Source organism: Andrographis paniculata, unplaced genomic scaffold (genome assembly GCF_009805555.1).
Source record: "Andrographis paniculata isolate CXL003 unplaced genomic scaffold, ASM980555v1 Contig21END, whole genome shotgun sequence".
Lineage (NCBI taxonomy): Eukaryota > Viridiplantae > Streptophyta > Magnoliopsida > Lamiales > Acanthaceae > Andrographis > Andrographis paniculata.
In genome coordinates, this window is record NW_026137502.1 from 1,169,214 (window position 1) to 1,189,704 (window position 20,491).

Consider the following 20,491-nt stretch of genomic DNA (forward strand, 5'->3'; position numbering starts at 1 on the left):
AGTTGTGGTGTATATACAAATTTTATATATTGAACTTATTCAATATTTGTAAAATTTTGTAGGTTCAAACACACGTTGATTTTGTCTCGTAACGGATGGTCTAGTGGTGTGAGGAGTGAACTTGTGACCGTGATGTCAATCCCGACACCTTCAGGTGTTAATTTTGGAATTTTTTAAAGATTTCTTTTTTCTTTATTTTGCATTAAAAAGAAAATATTAGACAAAGTTAATACTATTATTAATATTTTTTCATCTAAAAATATTAGAAAATTTTTTTTTTTTTTAAATTATTTATATTTTATTACATTTTAAAAAAATACCATTTATATATATATATATATCTAGGGCCCTTTATAACTTGTTTGAACTATTCCAAAGTTAGAACTGTTGTATATTAGTATATATATATATAATTGGAATGTTCACTTGGTTAAGTATATATACATTGTCTTTTATGTTTGATAACTGTCAGACATTTGACAAATTGATTTAGACGTGCATTTTTTTAGAATGTAACACACTTTAAATCTTGATTTTTTAATTTATTTTATTTTTTGTTATGAATATTAAATGTCAGTACCATTATTCCTGAAAAGTATGATATAATGTTAATCTTGGTTTTTTTTTTTTTTTTTTTTCCAAGTTCCAATATAGATATACTTTTGATTTCATTTTGTTTTTTTTTTTTTTATAAAGTTAGTTTAGTGTATATTTTTTAATGTTAAATACTAGTTGTCTTGCAATGATCAGTTATGAAACCAAATGTAAATATTATTCCATAAAAACAAAATAGAATGCCAGCACATTTTAAATCTTGATTTTTTATTTCAAAGTTTCAATACAGATATATTTTTTTATCTCATTTTGCTTTTTTATTATTTATTAAGTTTTTAATGTTGGATATTGATTTTTTTTTTTTTTTTTTTTTTGCAATAATCAGTTATGAAAATCCAATGTCAATACTATTATTCTTTAAAGGACTAAATAAAATGTCAACACACTTTAAATCTTGATTTTTTCTTTTTAATTTGTTTCAAAGTTACAATACAATATACTTTTCAAATCTTGATTTTGTTTTAATTTGTTTCAAAGTTACAATACCATATACTTTTCGTTACATTTGTTTTTAGGTTATTTATGAAGTTAGTTTACTGCACATTTTTAAATGCTGGAAGTTGATTTTCCTCAATGATTAGTTATGAAAATCGAATGTCAATATCATTATTTCTTAAAAAAAAATAAAAAATAGTATGTCAACACACTTTAGATCATGATTGTTTTTAAAAAAATTTAAAGTTCCAATATAGATATTTTTTGATTTCATTTTGTTTTTTGTTATTTATGAAGTTACTTTGGTTGACATTTTTTAATGTTGAATATTAGTTTTTTTTAACAATGATCAGTTATGAAAACCGAATATCAGTACCATTATTCTTTAAAAACAAAATAGAATGTCAGCATATTTTTAATCTTTATTTTTTTTTAATCTTTTTTCAAAATTCCAATATACTTTTGATTTCATTTTAGTTTTTTTTTTTTATTATTTATGAAGCTAGTTTAATTCACATTTTTTAATGTTGGGTGTTGGTTTTTTTGCAATGATTAATTATAAAAAGAATGTCAATACCATTATTTGTTAAAAATAAAATAGAATGTCAGAACTCTTTAAATCTTGATTTATTTTTTTTTTCCAATGTTTCAATACCGATATGCTTTTGATCTTATTTTGTTTTTCTGTTATTTATGAGTTAGTTTGGTGCACATTTTTTAATGTTGGGTTTTGATTTTTTTGCAATGATCAGTTATCAAAATCGAATGTCATACCATTATTCTTTAAAGAAAAGATAGAATGTCAGCACACTTTAAATCTTGAGTTTTTTATTTGTTTCAAAGTTTCATTACATATATACTTTTGGTTTATGTTATTTATGAAGTTAGTTTAATGCACATTTTTTAATGTTAAATGTTGATTTTTTATTTTTTATTTTTTGCAATGATTGGTTATGAAAACCATATATCAATACCATTATTCCTTTAAAAAAATATACAAAATAGAATGTTAACACACATAAATCTTGATTTTCTAAACTTTTTTTTCGAGTTCCAATACAGATGATATACTTTTAATCTCATTTTTTTTATTTATGAAGTTAGTTGGTGCACATTTTTTAACGTTGTATATTAGTTTTATTGCAATAATCATTAATGAAAACCAGATATCAGTATCTTCTTTAAAAACAAAATAGAATTTCATTACACTTTAAATCTTGATTTTTTTATTTCATATTTCCAATACACATATACTTTTTATTTCATTTTTTTATTTATAAAATTAGTTTAATGCATATTTTTTAATACTGGATGTCGGTTTTTTTTTGCAATGATCAGTTAGAAACCTAATGTCATTATTTCTTGAAAACAAAATAGAAAGTTAGACACTTTGAATCTTGATTTTTTTTTTAATGTTCCAATAAAGATATATGTTTGATCACATTTTATTTTTTGTTATTTATGAAGTTAGTTTGGTGTACACTCTTTAATGTGGGATGATGATTTTTTTTTAAAATATTCAATTATAAGAACCAAATGTCACAATACCATTATTCTTAAAAAATAAAATAGAATGTCAGTACATTTAAATCTTAATATTTTTTTATATTTTTTTCAAAGTTCCAATAGTACTTTTGATCTCAATTTATTTTTTTATTATTTATTAAGTTAGTTTGGTACACATTTTGTAATGTTGGATGTTGATTTTTTCGCAATGATCAATTATGAAAATCAAATGTCTTACAAATATAGATATATAGCATGTCAGCACAATTTGAATCTTGGGTTTTTGCAATTTTTTTTAAAGTTTCAATACATACATACTTTTAATCTTATTTTATTTTTTGTTATTTATGAAGTTAATTTGGTGCATATTTTTTAATGTTGGATATTGGTTTTTTTTTACTATGATCAGTTATGAAAACGAATATCACCACACTTTAAATCTTGATTTTTTTTTCAAAGTTCCAATACATATATACTTTTAATTTCAATTTGGTTTTTTGCTATTTATGAAGTTACTTTAGTGCACATTTTTTAATGTTAGATGTTGATTTTTTCGCAGTGATCAGTTATCAAACCGAATTCATTATTCTTTAAAAACAAAATAAAATGTCAGCACACCTTAAATCTTATTTTTAAAAAAAAAATTCAAAGTTTTAGTACAAATATAGTTTTGACCTCATTATAAACAAAATAAAATGTCAGCACACCTTAAATCTTATTTTAAAAAAAAAAAAAATTCAAAGTTTTAGTACAAATATATTTTTGACCTCATTATGTTTTTTTGTTATTTATAAAGTTAGTTTGGTGAATATTTTTTTTGCAATAATCAGTTATGAAAATATAATATCATTTTTTCTTGAAATGAAAAGAGAAAGTCAAGTCACTTTAATTCTTGATTTTTTTTTTTCAATGTTCCAATACATATAAAGTTTTAATCATATTTTATTGTTTTTTTTATTTATGAAGTTAGTTAGGTGCACATCTTTTAATGTTAGATGTTGATTTTTTTTTGCAATGATTAATTATGAAAACTGAATGTATGTACCATTATTCCTTAAAACCAAAATAGATTTTCAACACGCTTTAAATCTGATATTTTTTTTTTAATTTTTTTCAAAGTTTCAATACATATATACTTTTGATTTCATTTTTTTTTTTTTATTTATGAAGTTAGTTTAGTGCATATTTTTTAATGTTGGATGTGGTTTTTTTTTTTTTTTTTGACAATTATCAGTTATAAAAAGCAAATGCTAGTACCATTATTTCTAAAAAAACAAAATAGAATGTCAACACACTTTAAATTTTGATTTTTTTTTCAAAATTCCAATAGAGATATACTTTTGATCATATTTTGTTTTTTGTTGTTTATGAAAGTTAGTTTAATGCACACTTTTTAATGTGGGATAATGATTTTTTTGCAATAATCAATTATGAAAACCAAATGTAAAAACAAAATAGAATGTCAGCACATTTAAATTTTGATTTTTTTTTTTAAAGTTTCAATATAGATGTACTTTTGACATCATTTTTTTTATTATTATTTATGAAATTGATTTGGTGCATATTTTGTAATGTTGGATGTTGGTTTTCTTTCGATCAGTTATGAAAATAGAATGTTATTACCATTATTTCTTAAAAACAAAATAGAATGCAGCACAATTTAAATCTTGAGATTTTTTTTTAATTTTTTTTTAAGTTTCAATAAAGATATACTTTTGATCTCAATTTATTTTTTTGTTATTTATGAAGTTAGTTTGGTGCACAATTTTTAATATTGGATATTGGTTTTTTTTTTTTTTTTTACAATGATGAGTTATGAAAACAAAATGTTATTTGAGGCTGAAAATTATTGTTCTAGGATTTTTGCAAATAAAAAATGTGTTGAAAATGCCAAAGCTGATCAAAAAATAATTGAAGCATGAAAAAAAAATGCAGTGCAAAATAAAAAAAAACACGTGATTTATGCCGAAAATCCAAAATAAGAAAAATAATGGGCGATGAGAAATCCACTAGATAACAAATGGCTACAATAGTATAATTTCTTGAATGAATGAAGGAAAATTGGAGCCCCCAAAACTACTCAAATGTCCTCATAAAAACACCCAAAATGGTATGTAAAATGCACCCAAATTGGCACTAAAATGGAACACAAAATGCACATTAATTCATCAACCAAAATATAATATAAATAGGCCCCAAAAGTCCCTAATGATACATATATATATATATATTTAACACACAGACACTCGTACCCCCAATTGGGGTTTCACCCAACACATGCACACACGCATCCACCCAAGATCGAACTGGGACCTAACCTTCAAGCGAGGGATGTCTTATTCGAAGATCGTTGGCTGTAATTTGATATGGAGCCATGACTGCAGATTTAATTTCATGCCACAACTGCTTCTTTAGTCATGCCCAGGATGATTCTAAATTTTGCAATTTTTTAAAAACTTTTTTTTTTTTTTTGGCATTTAAAAGAAAATATTAGACAAAGTCAATACTATTATTTCTACTTGTTTCTCCCTGGACCATTTGAAAGTTAGAACGGGTGTATATTAGTATATATATATACTCCCTCCGTCCCTTAACAATCTATCTATTTTTCCATTTTGATCCGTCTCATAACAAAGTATCCATTTCCTTTTTTAGTAATTGTACTATCTTCCTAACATTACAAATACCCTTCTAATTTACAATATCTAACACAAATGCCATTACCTTTATATCATACAATACTAATAGGGTTAATTTAGTCTTTTTACCTTTATTTCTACTTTATCCAAATATAATACTAATATTCACTACAAGAAAAAATCATTTTTATAACAAAACTTTTTTGTCTCTAAATCTACTTTTTCCGTTACTAATGACATTAGAGACGGAATTAGGAACGGAATTACGTTAGCTACGTGAACTTTAGGGACGGAATTCCGTTACAAATATATTATTTTTTTGTAGTGATTTCTAAAACCCCGTGCAAAAAACAAATGGATAGATAGATTGGGGACGGAGGGAGTATATAATTCGAATGTTCGCTTGGTTAAATATATACACATGATCGTTTTTGTTTGGCATCGGTCAGACAGTTGACATATTGATGTAGATATGCATTCTTCTAGAATATCATCATACTTTAAATTTTTTTTTTATTTATTTATTTTCTAAAGTTGCAACACATATATGATATATACTTTTGATCTCATTTTATTTTTTGTTATTTATGAAGTTAATTAGTTCTGTACATATTTTGTAATATTTAAAATTAGTTTTTTTGCAATGATTAGTTATGAAAACCGAATATGTCAATACCATTATTCCTTAAAAACCAAATAAAATGTCGACACATTATAAATCTTATTTTTTTTTATTTTTTTCAAAGTTCAAATACATATATACTTTTGATTTCATTTTGTTTGTTCGTTATTTATGCAGTTAGTTTAGTTCATATTTTTTAATGTTGGATGTTGCTTTTTTTGAAATGATCACTTATGAAAGTCGAATGTAATTATTCCATAAAAATAAAATAAAATGTCAGCACACTTTAAATCTTGATTTTTTCTTTTTTCAAATTTCAATACAAATATACTTTTGATCTCATTTTTTTTTTCTGTTATTTGGAAAGTTAGTTTGGTGCGCATTTTTTTTTTGCAATGATCCATTATAAAACCGAATGTTAATACCAGTATTCTTTAAAGAAAAGATAGAATGTCAGCACACTTTAAATCTTAATTTTTTTTTTCTAATTTCAAAATTACAATACAAAATATACTTTTGCTTTTATTTTATTTTTATGTTATTTATTATGTTAGTTTACTGCACATTTCTTAATATTGAATGTTGATTTTTTTTTGCAAATATTAGTTATGAAAAGTGAACATCAATACCATTATTCTTTTAAAAAAATAAAAAATAGAATGAAGACACTTCTTAAATATTAATTTTTTAAAAAAACAAAAATTTAAAGTTCCAACACAGATTAATTTTTTTTTTTTTTTTTTTTTGCAATGATCAAGTATGAAACCAAAAATCAGTATCATTATTCTTTAAAAACGAAATAGAATGTGAACACACTTTAAATCTTTATTATTTTTTTAAAAAAATTCCAATACAGATATAATTTTGATTTCATTTTATTTTTTTGTTATTTATGAAATTAGCTTAGCACACATTTTTTAAAATTGGATGTCAAGTTTTTAAGCAATTATCAGTTAAAAACTTAATATCATTATTACTTAAAAACAAAATAGGAAATGTGACACTTTGAATCTTGATTTTTTTTCAAAGTTCCAATACAGTACTTTTGATCACATTTTCTTTTTGTTATTTATGAAATTAGTTCTGTGCACACTTTTTAATGTTGGATGATAATTTTTTTGCCATGGTTAATTATGAAAACCGAATGTCAATACTATTATCTTCAAAAACAAAATAAAATGTCAGCACACTTTAAATCTTGATTATTTTTTTCACAATTCCAAAACTGATATACTTTTGATTGCATATTATTTTATTTTATGTTCATGAAGTTACTTTAGATTACATTTATTAATGTTCTATGTCGGTTTTGCAATGTTCAGTTATGAAAATCGAATGTCATTATTGCTTAAAAACAAAATAGAAAGTCAACACTTTAATTCATTTTTTAATGTTGGATGTCGATTTTTTAAGCAATGATCAGTTAGGAAACCTTATATCATTATTCCTTAAAAACAAAATAGAGAGTAAGACACTTTAAATTTTGATTTTTTTTTTCAAAGTTCTAAAATAGATATACTTTTGATTTGATTTTATTTTTTTTTATGAAATTAGTTTAGTGTATATTTTTTAATATTCGATGTCAGTTTTTTTCAATGATCAGTTATGAAAATCGAATGTCATTATATTTTAAAAATAAAAGAGAAAGTTAACACTTTAATTCTTAATTTTTATTTTTCAATGTCACAGTGCAGATATACTTTTGATCACATTTTTTTTTTAATTTATGAAGTTAGTTTTGTGCATATTTTTTAATATTGGATTTTGATTATTTTGCAATGATCAATTATGAAAATAGAATGCCAGTGCCATTATTTCTTGAATACAAAATACAATGTCAGAACATATTAATTTTGGATTTTCGTTTTTCAAAGTTCCAATACTTATATATTTTTTATTTTCTTTTATCTTTTTGTTATTTATGAAGTTAGTGTAATGCACATTTATTAATGTTAGATGTTGGGCTTTTTTCCAATAATCAATTATGAAAACAGAATGTCAGAACTATTATTTTTTAAAAATAAAATAAAAATAGAATGTCAGCACAATTTAAATTTGATTTTTTTTCTTCAAATTTCAATACAGGTATACTTTTGATCTCATTCTATTTTATTGTTATTTATGAAGTTAGTTTGGTGAGAATTTTTTTATGTTGAATTTTTATTCTTTTGCAATTATCAAATATCAAAATCGAATATCAGTACCATTATTCTTTGAAGAAAAGATATAATGCTAGCACACTTTAAATCTTGATTTTTTTTTTTATTTCAAAATTCCAATACAAAAATATACTTTTGGTTTCATTTTATTATTATATTATTTATTAAGTTAGTTTACTGCACATTTCTTAATGTTGAATGTTGATTTTTTTTTTGCAATGATTAGTTATGAAAACTGAATATCAATACCATTATTTCTTAAAAAGAATACAAAATAAAATGTCAACACTCTTTAAATCTTAGATTTTTTTTAAAAAAAATTCAAGTTCCAACGCATATATACTTTTGATTTCTTTTTTTTTTTAACATCTGATGTTAGTTTTTTGCAGATCAGTTATAAAAATCAAATATCAGTATCATTATTCTTTAAAAATAAAATAAAATGTGAGCACACTTTAAATCTTTATAATTATTATTTGTTTCAAAGTTTCAATACAGATATATTTATATATACTTTTGATTTGATTTGATTTTTTTGTTATTTATGAAATTAGTATAGTACACATTTTTTTAAGTTGGATGTATGTTTTTAAGCAATGATCAGTTAGAAAACCTAATATCATTATTCCTTACAAACAAAATAGAAAGTAAGACACTATAAATCTTGATTGTTTTTTCAAAGTTCCAATATTGTACTTTTGATCACATTATGTTTTTTGTTATTTATGAAATTAGTTTGGGCCACACTTTTTAATGTTGGATGATAAATTTTTGCGCAATGATCATTTATGAAAATCAAATGTCAATACCATTATTCTTCAAATACAAAATATAATGTCAGTACACTTTAAATCTTGATTTATTTTTTTTTTTCAAAGTTCCGAAACATATATACTTTTGATTGCATTTTATTTTATTTTATTTTTATGAAGTTAGTTTAGTGTACATTTTTAATGTTTGATGTCGGTTTTTTTCAATAATCAGTTATGAAAATCGAATGTCATTATTCCTTAAAAACAAAATGGAAAGTCAACACTTCAATTCATAATTTTTTATTTTTTTTTAAAGCTCCAATTCATATATACTTTTGATTTCATTTTGGTTTTTTTGCTATCTTTGATGTTGGTTTAGCGCACATTTTTAATGTTGGATGTCGATTTTTTAGGAAACCTAATTAATATCATTATTCCTTAAAACCAAAATAGAGAGTAAGACACTTTAAATTTTAATTTTTTTTTTCAAAGTTCTAAAACAGATATACTTTTGATTTCATTTCATTTTATTTTATTTTTATGAAATTAGTTTAGTGTATATTTTTTAATATTCTATGTCAGTTTTTTTGCAATGATCAGTTATGAAAATCGAATGTCATTATATTTTAAAAATAAAAGAAAAAGTCAACAATTTAATTCTTAATTTTTATTTTTCAATGTCCCAATGCAGATATACTTTTGATCACTTTTTTTTTCTTTTTTTTTTTTGTAATTTATGAAGTTAGTTTGGTGCACATTTTTTTATTTTGGATGTTGATTATTTTGCAATGATCAATTATGAAAATAGAATGTCAGTGTCATTATTTCTTGAATACAAAATACAATGTTAGCACATATTAATTCTGGATTTTTGTTTTTCAAAGTTCCAATACTGATATATTTTTATTTTATTTTCTTGTTTTTATTTATGAAGTTAGTTTAATGCATATTTATTAATGTTAAATGTTGGTTTTTTTCCAATAATCAGTTATGAAAACCGAATGTCAGAATCATTATTTTTCAAAAATAAAATAAAATAGAATGTCAGCACAATTTAAATTTGATTTATTTTTCTTCAAATTTCAATACACATATACTTTTGATCTCATTTCGTTTTTTGTTATTTATGAAGTTAGTTTGGTGTGCTTTTTTTTTTTTTTTTGGTTGGATTTTGATTTTTTTTGCCGTGATCATATCATAACCGAATGTCAGAACTATTATTCCTTGAAGAAAAGATAGAATATCAGCACACTTTAAATCTTAATTTTTTTTTATTTATTTTAAAATTCCAATACAAACTATACTTGTGGTTTCATTTTATCTTTATGTTATTTATTAAGTTAGTTTACTGCACATTTCTTAACGTTGAATGTTGGTTTTTTTGCAATGATTAGTTATGAAAACTAAATATCAATACCATTATTTCTTTTTAAAAAAAAATACAAAATAGAATGTCAACACTTCTTAAATCTTGAATTTTTTTTTTAAAAAAAAATTCAATGTCCAATACAGATATACTTTTGATCACATTTTATTTTTTGTAATTTATAATGTTAGTTTGGTGCACATATTTTAATGTTGGATGTTGATTTTTTTACAATGATCAATTATGAAAATCTAATGTTAGTGCCATTATTTCTTGAAATCAAAATCACAATTTAAATCTGAAATTTTGCAATCTTATTTCGAATTGGTGTTTTCTCGGTCAGTAGTGTTGCAAAAGACGCCAATTCCCTTCTCTCATCTCTTAGTACGATGGCTCTGTTATTCCCCCTGTGACTCGATGGAGAATCCATTCTCTCGTCTCTAACCACAATAGCTCCATCATACATTCCCACCAATGATTCAGAGCTATGATATCATCTGTTGGTTCAAATGTATAATTTTTTTAAAGTTAATTTTAACTCAATTAGAACAATATAATAGATAATTTGTGTATAAATAAGTGTGACGACATTCTATTTTGTTTTTAAGGTCGGTTGAACATGCAAAAAAACCAACATCCAACATTATAAATTGCGCACTAAACTAACTTCATAAATAACAAAAACCAAAATAAAATTCAAAAGTATTGATGCATTGGAACTTTGAAAAAAAAATCAAAATTTAAAGAGTGCTGAAATTCTATTTTATTTTTAAGGAACAAGGGTATTTCCAAAAAAACAACATCCAACATAAAGTGTCCTGACATTCTATTTTGTTTTTAAAAAATAATGGTACTGATATTGAGTTTTCATAATTGATCACTAAAAAGCCCAACATCAAACGTTAAAAAATATGCACCAAACTAATTTTATAAATAACAAAAAAAATAAAATGAGATCAAAAGTATATCTACAGTGGAACTTAAAAAAAAGATAAAAATAAAAAATAAAAAATATCTACCATTCAAAGTGTGCCGACATTCTATTTTTTTAAAAATAATGACACCGACTGTTTTCATAACTGATTATTGCAAAAAACCAACATCCAACATAAACAAGTGTACACTAAATTAACTTCATAATAACAATAAAATAAAATAAAAAGTATATAAGTACTCGAACTTTAAAAAAATAAAAAAGAAAATCAAGATTTAAAGTACACTGACATTCTATTTTGTTTTTAAGAAATAATGGTATTGACATTTGTGTTTTCATAATTGATCATTGCAAAAAAATCAACATCCTACATTAAAAAATGTGTGTCAAACTAACTTCATAAATAACGAAACACAAAATGAGATCAAAATTATATCTACGGTGGAACTTTAAAAAATTAAAACAAAATGCCAAGATTTAAAGTGTGCCGATATTCCATTTTATTATTTTTTAAAAAAATAATGGTACTAGCATTAGATTTTCATAACTGATCATTGCAAAAAAAAACCAATATTCAATATTAATATTAAAAAAATGTGCAACAAACTAACGTCATAAATAAAAATAAAAAATAAAATGAGATCAAAAGTATATCTATAGTGAAACTTAAAAATATAAAATAAAAAAGAATATCAAATTTTAAAGTTTGCTGACATTTTATTTTATTTTTTAATTAAAGAATAATGGTGTACTGACATTCGGTTTTCATAAGTAATCATTGCAAAAACACAAACATCCAACATTAAAAAAAAAAAAGCACTAAACTAACGTTCAGGTCCACCTAGCACACATGTTCGCCTAGTGTGACCTACTTTCTTGGGCCTAGTTTGCAGGGCAATAGGTTCGGCTGGGGTTTACCTAGTGCGCACTCGTTGGATAGCGGCTGCGGATTCCCATGTTATAGAAAAAAAAAAAGATAAAATTAAATCAAAAGTATATTAGTATTGGAACTTCGTAAAAAAAATAATCAAAATTTAAAGTGTGTTGACATTCTATTTTGTTTTTAAGGAATAATGGATTTGTCATTCGGTTTTCATAACTGATCATTGCAAAAAAAAAAAAAAAAAAAAACTAATATTCAACATAGAAAATGTGCACAAAGCTACATAAGTAATAAAAAAAAAAACGATCAAAAGAACATCTATATTCGAATTTGAAAAAAAAAAATTAAAATTTAAGGTGTGCTAACATTCTATTTTATTTTTTTTAAAAGGAATAATGGTATTGACATTTGGTTTTAATAAGTGATCATTGTATAAAAGCCAATTTCCAACATTAGAAAAACGTGCTTTGTTTGTTTGAGGGTTTGTATTATAAGTTGAGATTTGAATAGTAAAATTTTTAAATTGGAATAGTTATATGATGTGATATAAATAAGTATTAATGTGATGTTTTGAATTTAAAATTAATTTTTGATTTTTTTTTTTTTTTGAGGGGAGTAGGAAATTTGAATGAATAGTAAAGTTTGGGCAAAATCCCCCAAACAAACATACTTGAATTCATAAATAACAAAAAGACAAAATTAAATCAAAAGTATATAAGTATTGAAACTTTGAAGAAAATAAACAATCAAGATTTAAAGTGTGTTAACATTTTATTTTGATTTTAAGGAATAATGGATCTGGCATTCGGTTTTCATAATTAATCATTACAAAAAAAAAATCAACATATAATGTTAAAAAATGTGCAGCAAACTAACTTCATAAATAACAAAAAACAAAATGTAATCATAAGTACATCTATATTGAAACTATGAAAAAAAAATAAAAAAATCAAGATTTAAAGTGTCTTGACTTTCTATTTTGTTTTTAAGAAATAATGACATTGGACTTTCATAACTGATCATTGAAAAAAAAAAACCAGACATCCAACATAAAAAAAAAAAAGTGCACTGAACTAATTTCATAAATAATAAAAAAAAAAATCAAAAGTATATTTGTATTAGAACTTAAAAATATATATGTGATCTAAAGCTTGTTGACACATTTGATTTTCAAAATTGATAGTTGCAAAAAAATCAATATCCAACATTAAAAATGTACACCAAGTAACTTCATAAATAACAAAAAATAAAATGAGATAAAAAAATATATATGCATTGGAACTTTAAAAAAATAAAAAAAAAATCAAAATTTAAAGTGGGTTTGCATTTTATTTTATTTTAAAGGAATATTGGTAAATTAAATCAAAAGTATATATGTAAGGAAACTTTGAAAAAAAAAAATCAAGATTTAAAGTGTACTGACGTACTATTTGTAAAGAATAATGATACTGAAATTCGATTTTTATAATTAATCACCAACATTCAACATTAAAAAGTGTGCACTAAAATAATTTTCATAAATAACAAAAAACCAAAATGAAATTACAAATATATATATATGTATTGGAACTTTGAAAAAAAATAATAATAAAAATTAAATTATTCAAAATGTACTGATATTCTATTTTATTTTTAAATAATAATGGTACTGATATTTACTTTCATAAGTAATCGTTGCAAAAAACCAACATCAAACAATTTAAAAAATGTGCATCAAATTAATTTCATAAATAACAAAAAATAAAATGAGATCAAAAGTATATTTATTGTAGAATTTTAACAAAGATAACTAAAAAAAAAAAAAAAACAATATCAAGATTTAAAGTATGTTGACATTCTATTTAATTTTATTTTTAAAAAATAATTGTTCTGACATTCGATTTTCATAACTGATCATTAAAAAAAAAAATCAACATCTAACATTAATAAATATGCATTAAACTAACTTCATAAATAATAAAAAAAAATAAAAGAAAATCATAAAAATATCGTTATTGGAACTTTGATGATTTTAGCTTTTCTTGTTTGGTTATCAATAACAATTTCATGGGAAAAAAATGTAACGTTATGATTTCATGATTGCAGATTTTGAAATATAATTTGGAAACAAGAACCAAGAACCAATAACATATCACTAGTCCCCATCCCAAACCTATATACTGGTTTTGCAAACATATATGTTATTGGCCATAGCCGTGCGATATATTGGGCCTGAAAAACACCAACACACACCGAAAGAAAAAGAGTATATATACTTGGTAATATATTTTTTGAAAAACTTTTAGTTTATGATTTGAATAGGCTACAGATTACTGTTTTATAAATAAATATATATATATTTAGTTGGTAAATTTTTTATCTAATTTTAATTTTTATTTGAGTAGTTACTTAGAAGTATGAAGAAAATTTAGCTCCATTTTTTTTTTTGTATATATATATATAATATTTTTCATATGAATTATTTTTGCCACAAGGTCCGAGCAGTATTTTAATGAATAATATTTTAATATAAAAATAAAATAAAAGGTAAAATAAAATATTATCAAAAATTTATTTTAATTAATTAATAATAAAATAATAGGATAAATATAAAATACAGTTGCACATTAATTATTATTTATTAAATAAAATTAATAATTATAAACAAATACAATTATTTACAATAAATAAATTATAATAAATGTTACAAATAATAAAAAAAGAATTACTACGTGGGGATGGAGTATATTTCTATATAAAATTATAAAAATTAAATAATATTTCCTACGTTCCATTCCAAACAGGTTTTATTGTAAATTAAAAAATAATACTAGTATTTTATTAGTTAGTAAAAATACGATAAAAGTTGACTTTTTTTTATTTTATGTATAAATTAATTGTATGTATAATGATGGTAAAAAATTAAGAGTATTTTTGTATTAATGTACGATTATGTTTTACTAAAATAAAAAATAATACTTTTGAATGAAATGAATAAAAATGGTAAAAAAAATACTTTTAATTGTGACGGAGGAAGTACAACACATGAAATGATAATCAATAAACAAAAAGTTATTATAATTTTTGAGTTAGAAGTTGAGTTAAAAGTGATTTATTTAATTAATATTTGATTTATAATGTAGTATATATAATTTTATAAAAAATTAAAATATAGATTTAATTATTTTAATGACTGAATATTAATAAAATATATATTTTATCCGTCTCAAGTCAAAGTATTTTTTTATTATTTTTTGTTTGTTCATTCAAAAATATTTCTTTCCTAATATAATAAAAATATTTTATAAACAAATACCAAAATACTCTTACTTTTACACAAACTACAAAAATATCATTATTTTACTCCGTCCGTCCGTCAAATTTATTCCAACTTTTCTTTTTAGTCCGTCCACTAAGTTTATTCCATTACTAATTTTGGTAAAGTCAACAAATCAACATTTAATTATTACCCTTCATTCAACGGACAGAGGAAGTATTTTGTACTTTGTAAGGACAAAAATGTCAAACTATTTTAAATATTTCTACTAACTGAATAATTTTATTTTTTTATCTACTAAAAAATCAAATGCCCTTTGAAATGGAATGGATGAAATATAATATGAATATTATTTTGTAAAAAAAAAAAACTCTATATAAAAAATAATATAAAGAATAATTTATAATTAAAATTAATTAATTTTAAAATAAATAGATTTTTTTTATTAAAGAAAGAGATAAAAATAGAGAATTTTAAATAATTTTTTAGTATTAATATTTGAATATTAATTATTATATCAAAACGTCGTAAAAAAAAATGCAAAAATACTTCCAGTACTTCTTATAATACTAATACAACAATATTTGTAAAAAACAAATATTATACAAATATAAAAATATTTTTAATATTAAGAACAGTAAATGAAGAGAGTAATATTTGAAAAATAAATAAAAAATTAAAAAAAAAAATCAAGGAATATAGTGTCAATTGACTCTGGCGATTGGTTATTTTATTATGACGTGATAAATACTCATCGAATCTAATACTCTGCAAATTAGGACAGACAGACAAGTCACACTAGGCGAACTATGTGTGACAAGTCACCTGAAGGGAGTGACCTCAGGGTCAGAAATCCAGCCCCGCGGCAACAGGCCATTGCTTATAGCGGATTGGTTCTTCCGATGTATAAATGGTGGATAATAATAGTAATAATAATAACAACAGAAGATGGTAGAACTTATTAATTATCTACAGCTACAATCTGTGTACCACCAATTGAGGTTTCCCTAAACTCGCAATCTATCAACAACACCACACTCTAAACACAACACAATACAAATCCAACGCCCTCTCTCTCTAGAAATCACATTCTATCACACTTACATACATGTATATTATATATTGTGTATTTGTATATGTATATGTATCTATGCATGTATCTACAAAGAAGGCAACTTATCTTGGCATGGAGAAGCTACAGCCTTCGAAATCTCCGTGGGCGGGGAGATTGGTTGGAGCCGGCATGGGCAAGCTGTCCATGGCAGTCGTGATGTCGTGAATGCTCGACCGTTTCCTCTCCTTCTTACCCGATGTGTGCCGCAGAAAATATTTCTGGGCATGGCTAGCAACTTGAGTCGGAGTCCTCGTCACCACTACATTCCGAGAAATGCTTCTCCAATCGCCTTTCCCGTACCTATCAAGTCCAATTAAGAACAATCTGCGCAAACAAAAAACAAATCGATCCGACAATTATAAATAAATGTACAAACTAAGACGAATGTTTCAGACAACATCAAAGAAACTAACACAATGGTAATAAAACTCGGTTCCAAAAGTTGCAAAGTAAACAAAAAAAAAAAAAAGAATCCCAAAGCGTTTCTATCAAACTCTTCACAAGCTTGCCTTGCCAAGCTCGCTCCGGTGTTCCATTTCTCTACTACAAATAAGTACACGGCCCCTCGACGAAACAAGGCTCAACTTCAATAGTTGCACAATACTTTGTATAAAAATCATACATACATACACATATATAGAGCTCTGTTTTATTTATATTTTCAACTACTAATCATACATACATACATACATGAAAAGGATATCACCTATATGTTTTACAAAGACACTTTTAACAACTTTTAGTGGAGTATTATTATTTTTTTCGATGATGACGTTAGAACTCGCAACTGCTATTCGAAAGTGCGCACCGACTAAACCTTCGGTCGAATCTAATACTCTCCTTACTAGACTCGACAAAGCAAATCACACTAGCCGTACCAAGTGTGGTAGGTGACCTGAAGGCGTTGGAAATTTGAACCCATAACCTCACAATATTAAGATGGTGTCATTTATGAGATTTTAACAAAAGTACACTATTCATCAAAAAGAATTTCTTAAAAAGCATCTAATAAAATACCTATTTTTTATTTTTTATATTACACTAAAAAAATAATTTTATATTTAAAATATCCCATCAAAGCTTTGATTATATCGTACAACTATTCTTATTCTTGAACTCAAATTCCAAACCTATATTTTTTATCTAAAAAGACATCCCTATTCAAAACAGTACGGCGTAATACCTACACAGTCAAAATCCTCTTGTAACATCTCTCTCTCTCTCTCTCTCTCTTAAGAGAGAGAGAGAGAGAGAGAGAGAGAGAGAGAGAGAGAGAGAGGGGGGACAAAGTACAACTTTAATCATCTAAAGAGGGGTAAAGATCAATAAATTCATTCACAGAAATAGGTAGTTCCGACCGCAACTAATCTATGGAGTACTCCAATATCTTTCGTAAAACGCAAATTTCTAATTCGAAAATAATCAAAGCTCTAACTGTTTACGAACATTTAAATGAAAAAAAAAAAATTGCATCAACCAAAAATGATAAATTGCATAATAAATAAAAGTAAAAACCTATGTTCGTCTTCCGTCCACGGAGTTCCCTTTTTCCGCTCAGCTTCGCGGCTGCGATTGATGGAGTTAGGCGATCCAAAGGATATCTGGGCGGAGCTATTGGGGCTGCGCGGCGTCGACACATCGGAATAGGTCGGGAGCTCGACCCGGCCCGAATCAATCTCGGCGATGTCGTAAACGAGAGCTTCGTAATGCGCTCTGATGTCTTCGGGTGATTTGTCGGGGAGGAATTCGGCAATTCGACGCCAGCGGTCGTCGAGACCTTCGGGAAATTCGACCAAAGCTTGCTCGAAGATTTTGTCCTCCTGTCGGCTCCAGGCGGCGGAATCGGTCATCGGCATCCAGCGATCGGCGGCGTCGATGGCGTACATTTCCATGGGAGGGAATTTGTCTGATTTGGGGGTTTGGGGGTTTTGGGAAAAGAGGGATTTGAGAGGAATTGGGGATTTCTTGAAAATGGTCGTTTCTTTCTTATACAGACTGGTATGGTATGGTACGGTATGGTGTGGTGTTAATTGTTATTTTCTGAAATGGAAGCCAAATTCGCTTTGACTTTCGCTTAGTTAAGCTACGGCGATAGATATATATATATATATATATATTCACGATTGTGTTGTTTTAGTGAAAAATATTAAATAGTATTCTTAAAAGAATATTAATAATAATATTATTTTTATATTATATACATAATTTTTTATATTTTATATATATATAAAAGAATATTCTTCAAATTTATCCATTCTATTTGTATTTCATATAGAATATTTATTTTAATAATTTCAATAAATTTTCATGTATACAATTTATCCAAAATAAAAAGACAATAATTTTTTTATATAATAATTATTATTATATTATTAAAAAGTATATTATATAATATATACATTTATTTATATATAATATACTTTTTTTTGTCGGCCCATATTTATATTTTTATTTTTTTCATAATGAATATATATATATATTTTTTAATAATTATGATACCACTATTCAATAAAAATATATTTACTTTATTATACATTATTGTTATACTATTAAATCACTTTTATATATAATAATCTTTACACTATTTTTAATTACTTAAATTATAATTAAAATATTTTTATTTTTAAAGTAAATATACGCCTATAGTTATATTTTATATATATTTATATATTAAAAAAATCAATATAAAAAATATTTTAAACAAAAAATATTGTTGTTGTCCAATAAAATTATGTAGATATGCTTAAATATGAAAATTAAAAAATAATATTTTTTTAATATTAAAGTAGATATATAAAAAGTAAAATAAGAGTGCTATGAAAAATTTATTAAACGATCGATGAAAAGATAGTAGAGTAAATAAAAAAATCATGACAAATTAATATAATTTATATTGTATCTAAAAGAAATATTCAACCGTCTATCTACAGCCAAATTAAATTTTCATCTTCCACTCTTCTAATATGAAATTGCTATATTTTTCGGATTTATCCCACATGCTTGTATCATTTTTGAGTCATATCTGACATGCCGCCTGAATTACATTTGACACGCCACATGTCAATCTGAAAAGTTTAACGTATCACTCTATATGTTCAACATTGAAAGTTGTAAGCACCATCCACCCGTCCAACTTTAAATGTCTGTTCAACTTTTTAAAAATATGGCGTATGACTCTACTTGTCCAACTTTAAATGTCTAACATATCATTTCTTCCCGTCAAACTAAAAAATCTCACATGATATCTCATATATTTGTGCTTCTAAAAAATCGTTTGATACGCAAGTCACACAAGAAGCTTGTCATATCATTTCAACCGTCAAACTATGATACCTGAAATTGTCCGGAACGACAATCGTCTGGCACATTTGGACGTCTTTGTCGAGTCTATCAATCCTTGATCCAAGTATGTCTAGATTAATTGTCTTTATATGTTTATTGATTTCGAGCTTGATTATTTTTGGTGGTAACATAGGCCCCCTTTTTGTCATATGAATTATTCTATGTAAAGCCATATGACATAGGAAAACCGGATATCTCAAGATATCGAAATTAAAAACAAAATTTACTTTATATTCTATATCTTTGTTTAATTCAGAAACTTCTTTCTTGGCACCGCTAGAGTTTATTTACTTTTTATTCTAATGTCTTCCTTGTGTATGGACGATTTATTTCATTTGCAGTTCGTTAACCATCAAGTTAATGTCAATACCTTACCCGTGATCCATCGCGCATATTTACCTTTGGATGGCTGTGATGTCCGATCTCTCACTTTTTGGAATAATGGCTAATCAAATAATCAACCCTCAATTGAACCAATTGGAATTTAAATGAGTTCCCACACTCCATCTGCACGAACTTCTTCAAGTTCTATTGAACTATCTAATCGCCATCAGAACCAAAAGCATTTTGAGGGTTCTCCTATTGTTGTCAGTAGCGACTCTGATTATGACGGTTTCTGTTCTAACAATGATTTGGCTCCAGCATACGCCTTACTGCTAATGTTCCTACGGTATGCTCTTTCCACATAAGGTTTTCCTGCTTTCAAGATGTCAGTCGTCCCCTCGACGTGTTAGGAGGATGTCTTGATTCGATCCCTTTGCATTCTCAGCAGTATACATGGTCATCATTTCCGTCAAAATAATCACCACTACAATTGGTCCGGAGAGAATGGATTCTTGGTCAAACGTTTGACGTCGTTGTAGGCATT

The 20,491-nt window shown here is 25.0% G+C and overlaps 1 protein-coding gene across 1 annotated transcript; it reads right to left on the reverse strand.

Annotated features, from left to right (window-relative positions):
* Window positions 1-16,116: 16,116 nt before the first annotated feature.
* Window positions 16,117-18,303, reverse strand: LOC127245122 (transcription factor SRM1-like). The gene is made up of 2 exons (XM_051265829.1): window positions 17,797-18,303; window positions 16,117-16,605 (listed from the first exon to the last, which is right to left on the reverse strand). Exons 1-2 carry the CDS (start codon window positions 18,171-18,173, stop codon window positions 16,344-16,346), a joined length of 639 nt encoding a protein of 212 aa, XP_051121786.1. The 5' UTR covers window positions 18,174-18,303; the 3' UTR covers window positions 16,117-16,343.
* Window positions 18,304-20,491: the final 2,188 nt, after the last annotated feature.

Excerpts from the sequence above, each read along its gene's own strand:
- LOC127245122 (XM_051265829.1), bottom strand. The coding sequence starts at position 18,173 with ATGGAAATGTACGCCATCGACGCCGCCGATCGCTGGATGCCGATGACC. Across the intron at positions 16,606-17,796 it reads TGGACGGAAGACGAACATAG|ATTGTTCTTAATTGGACTTG; the intron begins GTTTTTACTTTT and ends TTGTTTGCGCAG.